Consider the following 20,869-nt stretch of genomic DNA (forward strand, 5'->3'; position numbering starts at 1 on the left):
AATCTGATAAAATTCTTGTATTTTTTTATATCTCGGTTAGGGGTGTGATATCGTATCATATGCAGTAGTAAAATTTCATTTTCTTTTTGTTGCAGTAGTGTATTCTTAAAATATTTTTTTTAATTCAGTGTTTTATTCACACATTATCTTGTTAATATGGCCTATATAACATTGGTCTGAACAGTTTCCACTTCTAAATGGACGCTCATTAAACATATCAGTACATAAATACGTTTTTATGCAATTTCAATTAATTCAACAACTAAATGATCACATTTGACAGAGGAGTAGCTGTTGAGGAAATAATTTCCTTTTTGTGTCATTTGATACAGAAAAGGTTTCAGTGCTTTATTAGTATTAGTATTACAAAAAGGTTTTTAAATAAAGTAAAAGAGGGAGATGTTATCAGGAGCACAACTTCACTTCACCCTCACCCTGTCCACACCTTCTCCTCCCCGTCACTGGCTTGACCGGCTGCTCTCCACCTGCTCCCGTGTGGCTCCTCTGTCCGCAGATGTTATGATGTGATTATGATGCAATGATGTGATGAATGAATGGCATGTGAGTTATACTGGCAGTGGCTGAGCAGGATGGCGCACTCACAAACACGGCACACCAGCATGCAGTGCACTCAGTACTACGGCAGTATCAGATTATACCTTAAAACACACTCCTGTACACACTTTCTCTCACACACACACTCTGACACACACACACACACGGCAGGGTAGAAGATAGTCAACGCTGTCACCACTGGAAGGATAGGGATATACTTGCTGTTTAAACGTAACTGTTCACATACTTGCCTGTATGCTATGCTTGTTACTGGAGGCATCCACAAGAGGGTAGCAGCAGCTCAGGCGTCTTCCATTTGTTCATTTAGTTCTTTGCACAAAATTACTGTCACATAAAGATAAAGATCTCACCAGCTCTATACTTGCCCTTTTTAGTCCCTTTCAGAATGAGCCATTTAAGGGCTCCGTCACTTTTATGCAAACGCGCTGTTGCTGGCCACTACAAGTGAGTGTTGGCGTGTTCTAAATTGAAAAAGCGCGATAGAAACACAAAACTTACAAATTATTTGAAACTTCTTGCATCTCCCTTTTCTACTGACTTGCCAGGGACAGTAGGTACAGATCCCTCCTTCAGACAAAGTCTGCTGGCTAATCATGCTGTGTACTGTCTGAGATTGCTCATAGAAGCATATGATTCTTGACACCAAGGCAAGGCAACAATCATGTGTACAGGAATGCTTGGTTAACAGCAAGTATATCTCTACCCTAAGAAGTCAATTGACAATTTACAGTACTGTACAGAAGCCTTACAGGCTAGAAAGGAACATTTAAATACCTTTAAATAAAGGTCTAAAGCCCTAAACACATTCATGAGGCATTATTTAAGAAGTTATTGAATAGTGGACTAGTCATAACCTAGTCCACTAGTCATAAGCATAGGAAATCCTGAAACAAAAAAACTCTGCAGAAGTTACTTTTGACAGATGGATTTTGATTTAGTTTTAGTCTAAATCAAAGTTAGTTATTAGTTTCTATTTAGTTTTAGTTGATAGTGTATTTTGGGGACAATTTTGGACGCTGAGCAGCTTTCGGCTCAACATCTAAGCAAATACTAGGAATCTAAGTTGGCTGTATATAAGCGTAAGCGCTTTACTCACCGATATAAACAGATGTTAGCAGAGATATATGTATATAGTTTTATATTTATAATTAAGAAGTGTTATTGTAGTACACTTTATTAAAAAATCTATTAAGATTGGCTAATGCTGTATAATTATATATATATATACACACATATATTATAACCTTTTTATTTATTTATTTATTATTTTTTTATAACTATCGTATTTTGGCTGAAAATTGACTGATACGATACATAGCCAATCAATTGTTTCCTCTTTACTAAAAATATTTTGTTCTAGTTTTAGTTAATTAAATAAAGAAAAAAAAACTATTTTGTTTTACTATTATAGATGTTTGTTCTTAAAATTTAATTACCTTTATTTAAAAAAAAGTATTTAGAAAAATAATAAAATGAAAAGAATAAATCGATACCAATATAATTCCTTTATCGTCAGGCATCCTTATTAATTACGTTTTGCAATTGGAGGTTCTCTATAAAATAAGCTCTAGGCCTCACATTGGCTTGTTGACAAGATTATTTCCCAAAAACAAGTATTTATAACCCTTAGATCTGTCCAAGCAGCTGCTAAACATCTTTGCTTCTAGTGTAGAATACATTGTGCTGGCCTGTGTCTTCTGTACAGTACTGTTTATCTTTAAATAAATAGATAAGTATTGTTGTGCACTAGCAGGAAGTTTAAGTTCTTACTTGTCATTCTTCTGACAGGCAAACATTCCAAGGGTGGTAAGAAGTTTCCTGATTTAATGATGAAACTCACTTTTTACCACTTTTATCACACTTCTATTCATTGTTCATAACACCAACCAGCTCACAGAATGCTGATCCCTTCCTTTAGACTTAAAGATGTGCACCAATCTCAGTGTGTGTAAGAGAGAATGACTGTATACTGTCCCACTGCGTCTGTATGAATGTATGACTTCTCGTAATGCGAATCACGGCACATATTTATGGGTAAAGTCATGCTATTCAACAAAAAGAGCCAATCAGCTTGCAGCTAGTGCAGATAATAGAGGAGCTTGTGCATTCAGGTGGGTAGGCCTTGAAGATGTGGAGATCTGCGCAGGCGCAGTAGCCACAATAAACCGAACAATCAAGTTTTTAGTGTGTTTAGAAGCTAAAAGTTTACAAACTATACATAAGGTTTTGATCATATTTTAGTATTGATGTAAAATAGTGTTAAAATGATAATTAGACCCTTAGTTTGGATTATTTTGGGGTTTTACCAATTATCAGACCAGAGCCCAGTATTGTATGAGGGGATACAAACGCCCGGCTGCGTTGCCAAGATATCTGCCAAGTGAACTGACTTGCCTATAAAGACTTTGATATTGTTTGTAGGCTGTTTATGAAAGTTTAAGGCCCCTCATACATTCTTTATGCAGTTTTTTTTAATTATTGCATCCTTCTGCATAATGTAGCTGAGCAGGTGTTGTCTTGTTTCTGAGTTAGACAGTAGGGCTGGGGCGACGCGTCGACATAATCGACGTCATCGATTACGAAAATACATCGATTTGCATAACGTGCGTCGGCGCGTCGTAAATATGTTAATTAACACGGTAACATAGAAGCATAGAACTATTATTTAATTAAAATGATTTTTAAGAACAGCTAAACACAGTTCTGCAAGTCAAACGCGGAGGAGTTCACGTGCGAGAGAGAGAGAGAGAGAGAGAGAGAGAGAGAGAGAGAGAGAGAGAGAGAGAGAGAGAGAGAGAGAGAGAGAGAGAGAGAGAGAGAGAGAGAGAGAGAGACACAGAGAGAGAGAGAGACTCTCGCTGAATCTGACTCCCGCTTCGCGGACAGAATCGGCACAACACCCCCGCTGTAGAACTGCGGTAGTGAAAACAGCTACAAAAAAACGCCAGCGGGCATCTAAAGTTTGGGAGCATTTCACGCAAAAGGGCAACAATGTGGTCCTCTGCCATATGTGCAAAAGGAGCACTTGAAGCGCAAACATCCAGGAGCACTATGTCAACAGGGTCACACAGTAAGTTACCGTTTACATCAGGGTCTCCGCGGGTGTCCTTAAAAAGACTTAAGGCTGTCTACCAAAGGTTTTAAACCTGCCACAGGCAGAAATTATACATTTTTGGTTTATATTTGTGCATGGCATTTCACAGTTTCCAGAAACAGTAGCATTATTCATAAGTTCAGGTGTTTAGCTAAGCTAGCTGCCTTAAGTTATTTTAGCTAGCGCCGTCGGCGCTGCGGTGTTACACCGTTTTCTGTCACCGTCGGAATTTTGTGACCAGTGCTCACGGTTATGAGCGTTCATTGGCAAAACGGAAGCTTTCTATACCTACACCTTACCCTCAGCCCTAAACTGAACCGTTTTGGCCAGTCGGGGTAAACATTAGAAACGAACACGTTTCGAATCGGCCAGTGCGCCGGTCTGCTGAGAACTACTTGCCAGTGGTCACAAAATCTAGCGGTCACAGAAAACAACACACGGTTGTGGTGTATGGGAGCTTATCCATTTTTAGCGTTATAGATCTAAACAACGTGCTGTACATGTAAGTGATTATAAGTGTGGGGTTTGGTTTAGTAGGCTTGTGTTGCTGTTGTTGTTATTATATATAAATATAGTATTTTATCGTTTGCTTTAAAACGTAAAATAATAATTATTTAAATATGTTTCTCAATAAATAGATTAGTCGACTAATCGAAAAAAATAATCGTTAGAATAATCGTTTAAAAAATAATCGTTAGGGACAGCCCTATTAGACAGTCAAAATAGAATCTTTCTGTGATTCAGTGTCGGACTGTTTTAGTTTAATGAGACATCATACTTGATCTTCTGCCTTAATTTAGTATACCATATTTTTCGCACTATAAAGCACATTTAAAATACTTTAATTTTCCCCAAAATAATCCGGTTCTCCTTATGTATGAATTCTATCAGTCAGGTATTAAGGAGCAGTAAAGACACTCCACTGAAGTACAGAGTTATACAGGAGTTTCAGTAAAGTTGCTCCAGCACCAAGACTGGAGCAGCATTAGCATTAGCCGCTAACCATTTGACTAAGTTTTGTCAATTTAGCTTTGGTGAGATCTGCTGAATTAGAAGGAAAACATGTTGACACGCCGCTTAAAATGCGCCTTATAATCCGGTGTGCCATATGTATGAAAATAGACCAGAGAATAGAGGTTTATCGATAGTGTGTCTCCTAATCCCGTGCACCTTACAGCGCGAAAAATACGTTAGTTTAACCTTTTACATTGCTCCAGAGTCCAATCTTTAAGATCTCTAGCTAACAAAATCTGTTTTTGCAGATTAGCGTCACTGATAAGGGGTTTTTATTAGGCCCAATGAGTTCCCTTCACTGCATTTTGCATTTTGTTTCACCACTGTCCTTCTGGTTTTTAAAAATGTGTTGGACAGTTCCTAATCAGAGTAGTTTCAGAAATCTTTTCTCTGCTCAATGCATGTATGCATCCATAATTTGACTCGTTCTGAAACAGATTACCATCTTTTTCACGATCACAGGACAAGTCTTTAAACATGGAGGTTTAACTAAAGAGAAGCTACTCACTGCATCAGTTAGGGTTAAATAACTTGTTGCCAGATAAAACATAATCACCCATTCAGTAATTATTATCTAATGGAAGGCTTCTACCTATTTTCTTATATTTTGGTCAGGTGGTGTATTTGGAAGTAAGGGGAAAATTGTGTTTTGCTGTGTGTTGGGGGGGTGTGTGTCTCCGTCCAGCCGGTGTTGCCCACATTAGCCCCTCAGACCGTCCAGGATCTAAAGCAGCTTCACTCTGCTGTTTAAATGTTTTCTCTGCATGAGCTTAATGAACTGAAGTATGACTCCAAATGATTCAATTAATTTTTCCCCTGCAGCCGCTATCGCCTTCATTTTCCATGTTGTTTTTGTGGACAATTGCGTTTATTATGAGCAGAGTTAAATCACTGGAGCGGTGTAAAAACAGTAATTAAAATGCTGCAAACATTTCCTTTAAGTGCAGAGATTCGCCTGATCCTGAAAACACCCTCACTTTAATCATTACTACTTAAAAAATAAAATACTTACAGCAGAGTAATGCATGTGACTGATCTAAAATCAATGTGTGAAAACATTCTGTATCAGAAGATGATGGCAAGAGGCTCTGTGAGACTATACTACATAATACTATAAAATTCTGTCGCTGTGATCCTCGGACCATAGGTTTGGATCGTGGGTCATGCTGTTTCTCCATCAGCAGACAGAGTCTGAGAGAGAGTGAGTAAATTAGGTCATGCTGATTCTCTATCAGCAGCCGGAGTCAGAGAGAGAGAGTATAGTAGGTTATGCTGTTACACTCTGGTGGGCATCTGTTAGCTGATGTATCAGAGCTAAAATTCGGCACTTTCCTCTGAGTGTGCTGTGATGCTTTCTAGTGATGCTGCACTGTCATGCAGTCATTCTCACCTTCCTAAACTACATTAAAGAAAATTTTATATAATTTTTAAAAAGAAAGATGAATGCCAGCAATCCCATCTACTATCATTTCATCCAGACAAGATTAAATAGGGAACGCCGAGCCACAATGCCACGTTACTTATTCACTCTATACCTCTAGTCCTAAGACTGATTCTGATGTTTTCCACTGTTTTCTGTGCCATTTTTTCTGTAGCAGCATCATACACACTGTAGCTGCTGTCCACACTTGAGACGCCACTTCTTTCCTGATCAAAAATACTGTCCCTGACATGCCAAAAGATTTTACTGTTTGTAAAAGAAGGAAAAACCTTAATTTGTTTTTAGTCATTGAGCTCCATTCAACCTCATTCAATTGAGGACTTGCGCATGGGCTCCCTCTGGTGGTTTGCAGTAAAAGTCCCTCAGGAGGTTGTAAGAAGCGATACGTTCTTTTACATTAGAATATTTCCGATTGGCTTCAATATATAGAACCCTCTGATGTGACTCGGAAGCTCCCAACCAATCAGCAAAGAGAGGGAGGGGCGTGTCCATGTGAGGCGTCTTTAACGTCTTGGTTTGTCTCCTGTGGCGTGGCTCAGCGTCGTCTCTCATTTATCTTGTCTCCTCCTCATTGTGATCATCCGGTGTCCTCCCTGTGATCCTCATTGTTCATTTGTTTGTTCTCTCTCTCTCTCTGGTTCTTCTCTCCCCCGTGTGTACCCAGGCAGCCCATTGAGTAGCTTCTTTGACGTAATTAAACAGCTCTTTTCAGACGAGAAGAACGGGCAGGTGCCCCACGCCGCGGGCACGCCCAAGCACGGTGCCAACAGCAAGAAACACGAGTCCGATTCTAATACCTCCAAATGCCCAGCGGGCAAAGACAAAGCCAAGGTGGCACCTTCAGTTGGGACACAGGAGCAGCCTTAAGTAGAGACGGAAATGTCCTGATCTGATCTGAATACGTAAAATAAGCTTTTGGCTCAGTTGAGTCGGACACTAAACGAACTGTTTTGGTTTTTATTTTTACGCTGGAATGATTACTGCTGTAGAGTATTACATCACGAGTCCATACTTTACACAAGACACGTACATATACATAAACACAAACAGTGTTGAGTGCTTTAAAGTAGGGCTGTACGAAATGGACGGTATGAAAATCGCAATATCTCCTATTTCGCAACATTGATATAAAATTGCCTTGGTTGCACTCATTTTTGCTTATTTACACGCTTATGAACTATAATGTTGGCCCACCCTCCGCAGCTACAAAAGTACAAAAAAAAACTCTTCTGGGAAGGCTTTCCACGAGGTTTAGGAGTGTGTTTATGGGAATTTGGATGAGACACAGATGTTGGACGAAAAGGCTCTGTTCTAATTCATTCCAATGGTGTTCTATCAAGTTCTTGCACACCAAACTCATAAAGACAGCTCATCCAGGTCTTTATGGAGCTTGCTTTGTCTACAGGTGCTTAGTAGTCATGTTGGAACAGGAATTAGCCGTCCATAAACTGTTTGAGCAAAGTTGGGGCATTAAGATTGGCTAAAGCATTAAGAGTTAATTTCACTGGAACTGGAAGGGGCTAAACCCAACTCCTATAAAAAAAAAAAAAAACCCCTGCGCATAATCCCTCCTCCACCAAACTTTACACTTGCAGGCACAATGCAGTCAGACACGTAACGTTTTTCTGGCCAATGCCAAACCCTTGGAGAAGCTTGATTGGCCACTCCAGAGAACGTACCTCTACTTTTCTAGAGTTCAACATCCCTACGTTTTGCTTTGCACACTCTGCTCCTCAGTATTCGTGTATTGTACAGCCCTACTTTAAGCACACGTTTGTTTGTATTACTCTGTTGCTGTTTTTCTTTAGTTTTCTGCATCTCCTGTGCATTTGTGATGGTTTTTGCCCATTTCTGCTGCCAGGGATAATCCAGAAATCGTGTTAGAGGCCAGCCGATTGGTGTACAGTATGTCGACGGACGAAGGCACATTACACAGCAAGTACAAGCTACAGATGGACGCTCCTCAACGCTGACACTATACGAGAACATATATATGAACCACGTAAACCACCCCGAAAACTCAACTCCGCCCAGATGCGTCTACAGATGTTTAAACGTCCACTGGAAGCCAAACTTCTGAAGAATTGTGAAGAAAAAGCCTTAAGAAAAAAAAAAATCAACCAACCAACCTATTCCACAACTCTACGCTATTCTAATTACTTAAAGTCTTTTTTTTTTCTTCGTCATTCAGGTAATATATTTTAAGTTTTTGGGTCAATATTTTTTTTCCTTTTATTTTTTTATTATTAATTTCATAATTATTTCTTAAAGCATCTGCAGGATTCAGAGACATTCCTTCATTTTTTTTTTTGTATTTATTGGAATTTTCTAGGGTTTATTTCGTTTTTAATTTGTCTTACGCTTTCTGATTTTACAGACTAAACTTATAGGTCTCTATTTTGAGATTTATGATTTTTAGGTTAAAGAGAAACCCTGATTTCAGAGTTTTGTACCTTGATTTTTTTGTGTGTAATTAATTTAATCTTTTGTGCAAAACTTTGAAATATTGATTCAGCAGAAAATGCTGTAATCACAAGCTTAATATAAAGTCTGTAAACTTTTACACATTTTATTTCTTAAAATTTGTTAAGTTTGTTTCCATTTTTATTTATTTATTTTTTTTAACCCCAACACACGCTAACACCAACACTAACACACACACACACACAAATGCCAAAAGGACACACACTGGACGTCCTGGACACTGCAGCGTTTGAGGAGCCGCCCACTTTACGGACCCTCGTTGGATTGTATTCTCTTCAATGTAGTCTTTCTTTATGAACGACAGAATTTAAATATTTTATGGACTTCGTGTCATTGCTGTACAAGATTTTGAAATCTTATTTGGGAAACAGAAATTTGGGTGGTCGCCTATTTTGGGGTGGAATTGTGGGATTTTAATGAAGGGGCGGGGCTGAGTGGGTGGGCGGGATTTCGAGGTAATGTTTGAAATGTTTCAGCAAATGATCTATTCTCCTGTACAGACTGTATACAGTATGTTCCTTACGTAAAATGTCAAAAAATGTAAAAATTCGTCTAGCTGTGAATTTCGCTTGGACTGATTGTGTTGCCAGTTGTTTTTCTTTCTATTCATTTTTTTTTATTATTATTATTTTTAGAATTATTGTTAAGCTATGTTAATGTATTTTAATTTTGAGAATTGATGTACATTTTTTTGTTTTCTTTTTCATTTTCTTCTTTATTATTTTTGGAAAAAAGCATCTGCGGGATTCAGAGACCTTTGGCCATAGTTGTGTATAATTTTACGTGCAAGTTATTTATTGATCATGCTTTTTTTTAACACATTTTTTTCTTTAATTTATTTATTTCAGCTGGGGCTATTTATGAACCAAAATGGGGGTAGTTTAGTGTTTGTATCGGAGCTACTTGTCCGGATTGTTTGAAGAATTTCGTCATTTTGTGTTTGTTACAAACTCATCCGGTTTCTTGGTGAATGAAGCACTCTGTTCTTTCCCCGGCTTTGACCAGAAGAAGAGCTTGTAGTATATGTTTAAATTATTTACCGGTAATTTAAGAATGTAGAGTAGCCTCTTTACGGGGGGTGGGGCGGCGGGAGGGGAGGGATATGAAGTTACAAACTCTTGATATTTGTCACTTTTCATCTCATAGTGCGTGTTCAACAGGTCAACACACTCGGACAAAAAAACCCACATGATGTAAATAGTCGACTTTTTTGGCAATGAATTTCTTACAGGCACTGAGGGGGACGCTCCGGCTCCCGGCTGTGTTCTTCTCGAATTTTGCCGTTTGCATGTCTGACATTCGGCTTTTCTTTGCATGATGTTGTAGATGTTCGATTTTACCCACTTTTTTACCCTTTGTCCCTTTTATTCTTTCACAGGGTGTCTGCAGTTCCTTAGAAAGTATTGATTTGTCTTTATTTTATCGTTTATAGTCTTAATTTGTCTTAAACTGTTAAATCCATTTTTCTTTTATCAAGTTCCTACTTCTTGTGAAACTTTTTTAGAACAAACAGCCCACGTCCATTCTCCCCTGCATTCCCAAATACAGTGCTTTTAGTCTTTTATGTAAAGAAGTGTATTTTTACACCATTACCAAACTCAAAATATCACATATCACATTTCACATTTATCACATTTTATTTGTAGAATTCTGAGGATCCTGACATTTAAAACAAGGCACTCAGAGCTTTAAAAGTGCACAGATATTTGATTAAAAACAGTTTTAACACACAGTAGCAAGAAGAAAATTAATTGTGCAATCCATTCCCTTATTCTTTTTTTTTTTAATGTATATTTTGTTTTTAGCCTATTCGTTCTTGCTACTGTGTGTAAAAACACTGTTTTTAATAAACTATTTGTGCACTTTATAGCTCTTAGTGCTTTGTTTTAAATGTCGAAGCTCTTAGAATTCTATAAATAAAGTGTGGAGCTACTTTGAGTTTGTTCATGATGTAAAAAATAGACAGTTCTTTGCCTGAGTAACTCTATGCCCTTATCACTAGCATTACAAACCTGGTGGGAGGATCAGCTAAAGCTGTGTACTTGGGAATGCATGTTTGTACTCGTTATGATTCTCTATACTGGAGTTTTCCTTTAATTGTAAAGAATTTTCAGGATTCAAAAAAGTCCAAAAAGCAGTAAAATACATAGTTTTTAATGTATTTTTTGCACATTGCATTTTTTTTATTTCTGATTTAACAATTAGTCTAATTTAACAGACTAACTAATTGCATTATTTACGGCGTCTGTTGAGGGTGCTATTTTCAGATTTATTTTAACCCTCTTAGAGGATACTGTAGGCTTTAAAATTCCCATTTTTTGCAGTTTTGTGCTTTATTGTTAATTTTTTTAGTGTATGAAAAATGTCCCTTTTTTATGAAGCAAAACTAATTAGTTAAATATCGATTTTGCAGGAAATTAGCTTACGCTAAAGTCTGTAAACTCAATATTGGTGTTGAACCTTAATTTAGTTTAAGACTGAATTACTTTTTTATTTTATTTTTAAACCTGCAGATACCCTGTATCAGGACCATCCACTCGTTTCCCTTTTTACTGTTATTTTTTTGTTTCTCGTCATGCTCATTTTTGTTCACATTATTTCTTTACTCTTTTTTATTTCTGTTTATTTGTTGTACGACTCTGATTTTAAGGGTCTTTGCCTCTGTTCCACATCTCCCATTGCTTTCTCTACTCTGTACTGGTCTCTCTGGTAGGGGTCTGATGATGTGGTTACCCACGCTGTTGCAGGTGGATGGAGGTCCACGGCCCGGGGAGGGGATTCTGCTGAAGAGAAATAAAACTAAGCAATACCGATTCTCTCACTCTTCCTCCTGTTTTATTCCAGAAGAGCTGGACTGCTCTGAAATACAGACGGGAAAATACTGGTTAGTATCACAAACAATCCACAGCATCTCTATCTCCTTTAATAAGATCAGATTCTTTGTCGGTACACGAGTCAGACAAATACATCAAATAAATACAATTCACATTTTTATTGACTTAATATTGCTTACAGATTATTACATTAATTACATCGTGGCATCGTAATGCTTACATACATTTAGATCATGAGTTCTTAACCTGAGGGCGTGAAAGTGATGCTCTGCTGCGTTTGTAATAGTTTTTGTCTGAACTTTACTTTTATTTTACTAAACCTAACTTTTAGATTGTTTTATTTGACCAAGCAGTGACCGTAGCAAAAATACCAGACATCCAAAAAAAAGTGACGTAGTGATTAATCTTTGGAAAAATGCCATTTTAAGTTATTTCTCAAACATATGAGCATTATACTTTGCTCTTGGTCAAATTTTATAAAAATTAAGTTTAGTAAAGATTGTCTAATGTATCGACACCTTCCTAAAATAATCAGTAAACGCACAAAATGAACATAGAAACTGGTACAGGAAGAGGTCTGGCTGACCCACATGGCAACAGCTTTTTACCAAGACAGTTATGGCTATTTATTTAAAAAAATAAATAAAATAAGAATCACAAACTTATCAATAAAACTCAAGACTAAACAACTATAAAATAAGCTAAGCAAGAGGTAATATTTTTATTAATTACAATTACCTATATTATTTTAATAAGGAATAATAAATTACATAGACAATTATCTTCAAGGGTATAATCAAATTAGGGCTACCATCTATATTGCAAATGTACAATTTTCCAGATTATCAAAAATATCCCAATAACCATTTGTTTTACTCCAGTGAAATTTGGTAAAATTCCTGTATTTAAACATAATTGCAATTATTTTCTAATATTTTAAAGCCCTATATCTAAGTATTTGTTTAGATTATCTCTTGGCAAAAGTCAATTTTATCTAAAAATGACAAACCGTTGATTATTTTAGGAAGGTGACAACTTAAAAGGTTTTTGTTTTTGTTTTCAATCATTAAAAAAACAAAACGGCATTTAACACCCTAAAAAGGTTAAGAACCCCTGATTTACATAGGAAATAAAACACCCCAGAATAACATTAATTAGGTTACAAAAAAAAGCAAATATTTTAGCATCACGAAAATGGTACCAACATCAGCATTATTAAGGTATTTACACTTAAAATAAAAAAGGAAGCACTTGTTTTAGCTGAAAATAAGAACCAAACTATATACAATCTAATATAAAACAAAGAATCAAAAAATTCACAATTAATGTTATTCACATTTCTGCTCCTATTTGGAGAAAATACTAGTGCTGTAGTTCGTATTTTGGCCACTAGAGGGCAGCTCACTCTTACAAATAACAGATCCTCTTAATATACAGCCTTTACCCAACAAAGCATTGTACATTTTATCAGTTAAATCTTTTAACCACTTAAAGCTAAATTCAGAAATACAAAGTTTGTCCATCTGGTGTTGTAAAGAAATATTTTATTTTAGAAATTGTTTATTAACCCAAAAAGAGCCCAAAGTGATGTGTGTCACAGGAACTTTAAAAGATGTGGTAAGTTAATTACATAACTTGGTCCTTTACTCATTTATTTCATCGGATAGTATTAACAGAATGAAGGAGAGCTTTTGGGTTAGGGCTGGAACTAAAGCTAAACTAATCTTTTTAAAAAGTCTGTATTTTAGCTTCTAAATCTGTTTAATTAGTTTAAAACACTTATAAAATGTTTTATCGTCCATATATCTAGTTCTAGATTACTAGAACAAAATGCTACGTTAAAGGTTTTGATCTCATTTATCAAATTGTTACAAATTTCTGATTCAATATTTAGAAATAGATCTGGGCTCTAACAGGTTATTTAACAACCTACACATTTTCTTTACTACACCAAATACAAAAATGTAATGTGTTTCCATTTTAATTTCAGATTTAGCCTCAAAAACTTTTTATTTATAAAGACTAACCGATAAACATTAAACTGACCTCTCTCTACACATTAAGATCTCTGCCTAACTGCCTCTCCTGCGTGTTCTATGGGCTGGGCTGGGCAAGGCAACATCTTCCATCCAGTCTTAGTAAAGTTCTCCACTACCTTCACCCTGTAAATGATCCACAAAGATAACGTAGCCTCACACAGAGCGCCGCCTGAAGAACCTCCAGAGTGTCCGACTCCTCCTGGACCAAACCGACCTCCGACCCCAACAGCAGCACCTCAAACTCTTTCTGCAGCAGCATCCGGGGCAGATTCTGCAGGAAGAATCCTTCACAGAACCCAGCCAGCTCCACTGCCTCACTCACCTGACCATCAGAGAACAAACAGAACAGTCAGATATGAGTTAGGCCAATAATAGGGCTTGTAATTAATAAATTCAGATTTTTTTTTTTTTTATGAAATTGGATTTTCAGACTGTTCACCTTTGACAATTTATTTTTAGAATCTAAAATTTTCTAAAGTTGTAACAGCCAAAACACTACCTTTAAACAATGTGTAAACAAAAGTATAGATAAAAGCTATATCAAACTTTCCTACACAGCCTTTATAACTTCTAGTCTTCAGCCACCTTAATACAAAACCTTAAATATACTTGCACATATTTAAAATGTATTTGTTCTTTGTGAGTGCATTCAATTAAAGGGCTGAAGTGACTCAAATCTGATTTTTGGCCTTAACATGATGTATGTAAAACATGATCTAGCACCAAATAATACAATCTGTATCTACGTTCCAACTCCAAATCAGATTTGAACCACATTTACCTGCTGCGTGAACGCAGTCTGTCACTTTTTATCACAAGCATTATTACTGTTGTTGGAACCAACCTGAAGACCTCAAATTTCATCACATTAAACTCACCTTGGCTGTGTGGTAGATGTGGACCGCGTTCTGGATGGTCGTCTTTTCTGCAAGCTGAACTTCACAGTGTCTCTTCAGAGCGTTGAGCTGGAAGGAGTGAGCCACTGGCAGGAGCTGAAAACAGAAAACATTATATTGATATGTTTATTATTGTCTTGCAAAATAGTTGTTTAAATTTTGACCAATGTTCAACCTAACTCACAAATTTTAATAGATAACACTTCATTATCATTGGGTCTGAACCAAAGCATCAGGTATGAAAGGGGGGGGGGCGTGACCCACTAAAATTTGCTCTGATCTAAAGGGGTGTTCTTCATCCAGATCTACTGAACCATGGTCCAATTCTTCTCCAGTGTGAAACACTTCCCTTGATGGTTAATACCACTTACAGGAAACTGAGTCAGTCTTTAGAGAAATAAAGAACTGGTGTTGTAAATCTTGCTACAGTATGAACACTAATGTTTAGCCTGGGAATTCATTTCTGTTCAGTAACAGCAGATAAACACTTATTTATAAACAAAAATAATACACTCATTCTGCTAAAGGACAAATGACAGCTAGAATTCAGCACAACACCTGGCAAATTTAAGCAAAAAAAGCAATTACTGATTATGAAGCCTCACCCTCGTGGCTGATGACAGGATGTAGTAAAGGTTTTTTTTGTTTTGTTTTGTCACTAAACTGCAGTGTGAAACGAAAACTAACCAGATCAACTACTGTATATACACAATGTAACGGACAAAAACTTTTATGCACACTCTGATCCGGACTTTAAGGTGCAAAAACGCCCTTAATCACTACTGTCTAAATATCAGTTCGCACATTTATGGGTGAATAGTGTGATACACTTGATTCACTATCTTCTTACCTCTAGTATATCTGCGAGAGACACTTCTGAAGACCCCGACACTCCACCGTAGAGATGAGCCATCAACATCTGAAACAAAAGACACAGATTTATATATTTGTACAAATACAGTATGCTCATTATTTAATAATAAATGCTACATTTAAATATTTTTATAGCGCTTTTCAGAATACTCAATGTCACGTTACATCAAAACAAAAAATGCTAACATCACATATAGAATCAACACTGAGCAGTAAAAAAATTACAGCATACATTAAATTATGAAATCACCTGAAAGGTGCTGAGCTTAATGTCCGTGATTTCAATCACATTGTGGCCCGTCGTCCCGTTGGATCTGCAGATGCTGAGCAGGTCTTTAAACCTTGGTTGGAATAAAGAGAAACAGAAAAGACATGTCAGACTCTATAACTCGGTCAATACCAGATGTTATAATCATGTTTGTTCCAGTAGCTCACCTCTGAGATGCAGACATCAGGAGAACTTTGTGGGCGTAGAACGGCTGTCCTTCCACCAGGAACGTCACATCAGACATGTCTTTGTTATTTAGGAAATGGGCATCTGTTGAGAAGAACAATATTTATTCGGATAAGTATTTTGAAAACAAATGGTCAGATTGTTCTATCACAGATATACTGATGAACAGGGAAGTAATGCTTTATGTGGACATGGCACATCATAAAATTCACCAATCCCGTAACCACACATGCAGCACAGGGAGCAGATAGCTTTCACACCTGCTATGGAAACGACCATATTAGAGTTCGCTTCAAGAGAAACCCAGATCACAGAATTCAGTAGAACCAGAGATCGACTACTGGTTTAAAAAAAAAATAAAAATAAAATATTTCACACGTCTTTAAAGTGTACTGAACTCAGTATTTAACTAGGCTTTAGATGGAAGAATTGCCCACTAATTTATGTAGCAAATATCAATAAAAATGCCAAACTCTTAAAAATAAAAAGGCCTATTACCATCATGCCAGAAATGGACCAGAGGGGTTAATTGAGGGACATAATAAACACTCCAAAATCTGGTAAGAAGATTTCTCTGGACAGTAAAGACTAATACCCTTTATTTTGATGTCCCAATAATTTTGTCTGTAAAGTTTAGATGTAGCTTAAAACCTGATTTAGCAGGTAAAATGCTGATAAAATAAAGAAGCATTACCCAGTTGAGCTGTAGGAACGTCCCGGGCAGCTGGGATGGGCGGCAGCGCAGTGGAGCCAAAACAGTGGCTGATTATGATCCCCAGCAGCTCACGGATCTCGTTATTCTGGGGGAACATGGACATAGTTAGTTCTAGTCTACAGCAGATTTCAGTCTACTAATATACATTATAAACTGACAGGAAATCTTAATGGTAAATTAAGTCTAATCGAAAGTTTAGATTTACTATCGTTAATTACAAGAAACATGGGACACAACTAAAAGGAAAAATAGGAATTATACTTTCCAGTAGTAAATTATAAAACGATCAGGGTGTGTCATCCAATATTAAGAAAACATGCAGAGTTCATGCACGGTCATCTGTTTTCAGCAGAGAGTTAGCCAGTATTTTCTTACTAGAACAGTGCAGTACATCATGGAAATCTGTGTGGGCGTGGCCTGTGACTTCACTTGTTACCCTTTCCTCAATACGTATAGCATGCAATACTAGTGTAGAATACGCGGCTATGCGTTGAGTACGCTGTAGAAGAAGTTTTTACCTTGGTGCTTCTCAGCATGGAGAACAGCAGCGGCAGGCCATCTGAGATGAGATCCTCACAGAGCTTCTGCTGCCACATGGAGGTGAAATCTCTCAGCAGTGAGAGCGTCACCTCAGTCCTGGACTGGAGCTGAGCAGTGCGGACAGATTCCAGCCACACATGCAGCTTCCAGGGAACACCTGAAACACACAAACATACAAAACATTAGATCAGAAAACATTAATTACATTTAGGGACAAAATGGTTATTTAAGTTATTTTTAGGGGAGTTCTTTTCTATAAGTGCATTAATAAATAAAGATCTCTTAATAAAGCACTTTTTATTTTATTTACCCTTAGATGCACGAGTGACTGAACACTACACTCCTCCATAAGTGGATCAAAATTGACTTTTGGGAAAAGTCTGAAACAGTGTCTTCTCACACAAATGATTATGCCATTTCTGTTATTTTGGTTTATTATATTTTGGACCATAAAATGATCCTGTATCTGCCTCTTCACCCAGCAGGTTTACAAGTTTATTATCCAGCAAATTTATCTATATAGCGCTTTTTACAACAAAAGTCTCAAAGCAGCTTAACACAGAAAACAGGTCCAAGCCTCTTATGATTTTAAATGCACCAATTTACTGTTAGTTAGCATAGTTTAGCAAACTATGAAATGTTATAATGGATGATGCACATACTCTACTCCTTCACACAGTATATACAACTCTGGAAAAAAAAAAAAAAAAAAAGACCACTTCGGTTTCTGAATCAGTTTTTCTGATTTTGCTATTTACAGGTTTTAATATCTGGTGGAAAAGCCCTGGTTTTCATGTATCTTGGCATGTTCTCCACCAGTCTTACACACTGCTTTTGGATAACATTGTCACTCCTGGTGCAAAAATTCAAGCAGTTCAGTTCATCCATCTTCCATTTGATTATATTCCAGAGGTTTTCAATTTGGTAAAATAATAAAAAAAATTTTTTTTAAAAATCATTTTTAGGTCTCATTTTTTTTCCCCCTCTTAGCCATATAGTAATGTAGTAACCATTTATTTGTTGATACATAATTATCACCCACTTATGCAAGGGTTATACAGAGAGACAGAAAGATGGGTAAAGAGAGATATAGTGATCTATATAGATACATATATAGAGAGATAGATCGATAACAGATATACAGATGGTAAGAGATTGAAAGAAAGTTATAGAGATACATATATAGAGAGATAGATAAGACAGGCAGAGATATAAACGGAGAGACAAATTGACAAATGGTCAATACATGGTTTTTATCTGGAAGGGCTAAATTAACTGATTACTAATTGAATGATTAAGGGCAGATTTGTCCATCATACCGAGCGCTCGGAGCTCCATGGTCACATCCAGGTATCCGTGCTCAGCGCTGTGCAGCATGGCCTCCTGCAGGGCTCGGCTCTGGGCCTTGGACAGGTAGGGGACGGCGCCTCCGCTGGGGGAGGAGAGGGAAAAGGACGAATTCTTCACCTTCTCCTTCAGCTCCCCCTCCACCCCCTCAGCCAGAATCTCCTCTAGAGACAGAACGTCCTCCTGCAGCCTGTGGGGCTGACTCAGTAACTTCCTCAGCACGTTCCTGCAGGAGAGAACTCAAACACTTAGCATTCATCGCTATTATTACTGATTCAGCCTGTAAATTAATATTAATAATAATAAAACTACAAAAACTACAACGTCATCACTCTCCATTTCGGATCAGTGATTGGTCCACCGTATAAAACACTCAATAATAATTTCTCGGACTTTCACTTACAGTAAGTTTCTGTGGCTGGTTTACTGCTTTACTTCTCAGTTTTCAGTTCTGAAGTACAATCCAGTGTCTGAGGAGAGCTCTGTGTCGTCTCTGAGTTTACCTATGGCCGTGTTTATTTACACCATCTCAGAGCCTTATATCAACACATGGACGCATAATACGATGTTCTGAATCGTTCCTTCCAATTTGCACTCGATTCCTGAACCAAGTCACTCAATGAGTCAACGACTCTACACGCAACCCATCATGTAAAAGTTCCTTAAAGTGTCTAGACACCAAACAGGTAACAGGTCACAAAATATCAGCAGATTTTTACATTTAAATGTCTCCCAGCTTTTAAACACCTTGACGTCAAGTCAAACAGAACAAAGACTAACAATTTTTTTCCCATGTTTGATTTTCTATTCTATTCTTCACCATACCTATTGGCTAGAAGATCAATTAAATAAATGTTCAGACAGTTGGTGATGTGACTCGGTTATGTCTCGGTAATAAAAACTTGGTCACTTTTACTTGGACAAATACCATGTGACGTGTTACCCTACCTGTGTCCGTGTGCTGCAGCGTGACTGAAACAGTTCTTGTCCTCGTACAGCAATGACGTCAGAGTGCTCCCACTGGGCAATCGAAACATGGGGTCAGCTCCACGAGACAGCAGCAGACTGACCATCTCATAGTTCCCTAAACACGCACACACACACACACACACACACACCATTAAGAGTAGGCAACAGACAACATTGTTTATATTTGTGTATACACTATTTGCTCAAATGTACCACGCATTGTAAGTAATACACATGCACGGCAGAGCAATGGTTCACACTTCACATTAAGTTTCGCTTTTATCCCAACCACAATCTCATGAGCTATGAATGAATTAACACTTTAGCTGAGCTCATCACTGAGCATTTACTGCAGCTTACTGTAAAGATACTAGTGATGGGACGATACAATTTTTTCAGCTCCGATCCGATACCGATATAAAACTGATATAAGATTGCCGATACCGATACAAATACCGATACTTTTAGTTTATTAATAGTACTATGATTAAGGTTAAATAATGAGGCTGAAACAGACCACACAGCCCTTTTAAGAGTATCCACAGGTGCATTTAATGTAAATGCATTCAAAAGTCATTTATTTGACACACTTCATATGCAATTACACAATAGTTTCCTTTCAAATAAAATGTTTGATTTTTTTATTAAATTTAAATAAAGTAAAATATTAAATACGTTAAACATTAAATTCAGGGCATTTTTTGCAACGGTTGTGCAGGAGACTTATTTTGACAGGTAGCATAAAGGATTAGCTGCAATAGCTAACGGCTAACTGGCGATGCTAACTGTATTTCCGAGCTAAATTAATCACTGTTTTTTAATAACAGATTGATTTCTTAGTGCTGGTTAGGGTTGGTAGGATCTGTGGTTTGATATTAGATGTGGATTATGGCTGTAGTTCACTTCACTTCACTTAAGATAGTTATTTATTACATTCACAATGCCGGAATAATTTGGCTAGCTAGGCTAACAGACTGCAGATCTTAATGGAGATGGCTAACGGCTAAGTGGCAATGCTAACTGTATTTCCGAACTAAATTAATGACTGTTTTTTAATAACAGATGGGTGTGTTTGTGCTGGTTAGTGTTTGTAGATGCTGTGGTTTTATAGGATATGTGGATTATGAATATAGTTTACGCCAGTCTGTAGTTATAATACCTTCACAACACCGGAATGCAGCTGCTGTCAGTTCAGTGCTAGCTAGGCTAACAGACTGCTGGTGTTAATCTGTTTACCTCTCAGATGCTGACTTTACGTGTACCGTTCTGCTGTACAGCGTTTCCAAAGTGAAAACTCTCCAGATAATGGACTTTTTTTGTAGATAAACAGCTAAAGTTACTCAGTCAGCCGCAGACTGAAGCTGCTGGGGGTTCAGGGTAAACTGTTAAACTGGAATCCTGATCAGGGATGCGTTTTGTGTTAACGTTATAGCGGGTTTATTGTTCAGCTCAAGCTTTGGACTGGAATATGAATCGGTAAGTGGATCGGCAGCGCCCGCCCGATATCCGATTCGTCAGATTACGTCAATATCGACCCCGATACCGATATTGTATCGGATCGGTCCCATCTCTAAAAGATACATAATTGAGCTA

General features: G+C 37.3%; 2 protein-coding genes across 5 annotated transcripts in view; one reads left to right on the top strand and one right to left on the bottom strand.

Annotated features, from left to right (window-relative positions):
• The window catches only part of brsk2b (BR serine/threonine kinase 2b), a 214,043-nt gene extending 202,620 nt beyond the window's left edge, over positions 1–11,423 (top strand). For 3 of the 4 annotated variants that reach the window (XM_049470946.1, XM_049470949.1, XM_049470948.1), the window contains exon 19: positions 6,790–11,423. In XM_049470946.1, coding sequence (XP_049326903.1) covers positions 6,790–6,992 — 203 coding nt within the window. In that variant the 3' untranslated portion in view covers positions 6,993–11,423. The remainder of the gene's footprint in view (positions 1–6,789) is intronic. The other variant, XM_049470947.1, reaches the window with a different exon arrangement.
• A 163-nt stretch (positions 11,424–11,586) lies between these two features.
• The window catches only part of abtb2a (ankyrin repeat and BTB (POZ) domain containing 2a), a 41,043-nt gene continuing 31,760 nt past the window's right edge, over positions 11,587–20,869 (bottom strand). The window contains exons 10-18 of the mRNA XM_022665246.2: positions 19,256–19,391; positions 18,280–18,533; positions 16,939–17,117; positions 16,400–16,505; positions 15,687–15,789; positions 15,502–15,592; positions 15,229–15,297; positions 14,361–14,474; positions 11,587–13,804 (exon numbers count right to left, since the gene is read on the bottom strand). Of these exons, the coding sequence (XP_022520967.2) occupies positions 13,601–13,804; positions 14,361–14,474; positions 15,229–15,297; positions 15,502–15,592; positions 15,687–15,789; positions 16,400–16,505; positions 16,939–17,117; positions 18,280–18,533; positions 19,256–19,391 (1,256 nt within the window). The 3' untranslated portion in view covers positions 11,587–13,600. The remainder of the gene's footprint in view (positions 13,805–14,360; positions 14,475–15,228; positions 15,298–15,501; positions 15,593–15,686; positions 15,790–16,399; positions 16,506–16,938; positions 17,118–18,279; positions 18,534–19,255; positions 19,392–20,869) is intronic.

The sequence above is a fragment of the Astyanax mexicanus genome, chromosome 23 (genome assembly GCF_023375975.1).
Source record: "Astyanax mexicanus isolate ESR-SI-001 chromosome 23, AstMex3_surface, whole genome shotgun sequence".
NCBI classification, from domain to species: Eukaryota; Metazoa; Chordata; class Actinopteri; order Characiformes; family Acestrorhamphidae; genus Astyanax; species Astyanax mexicanus.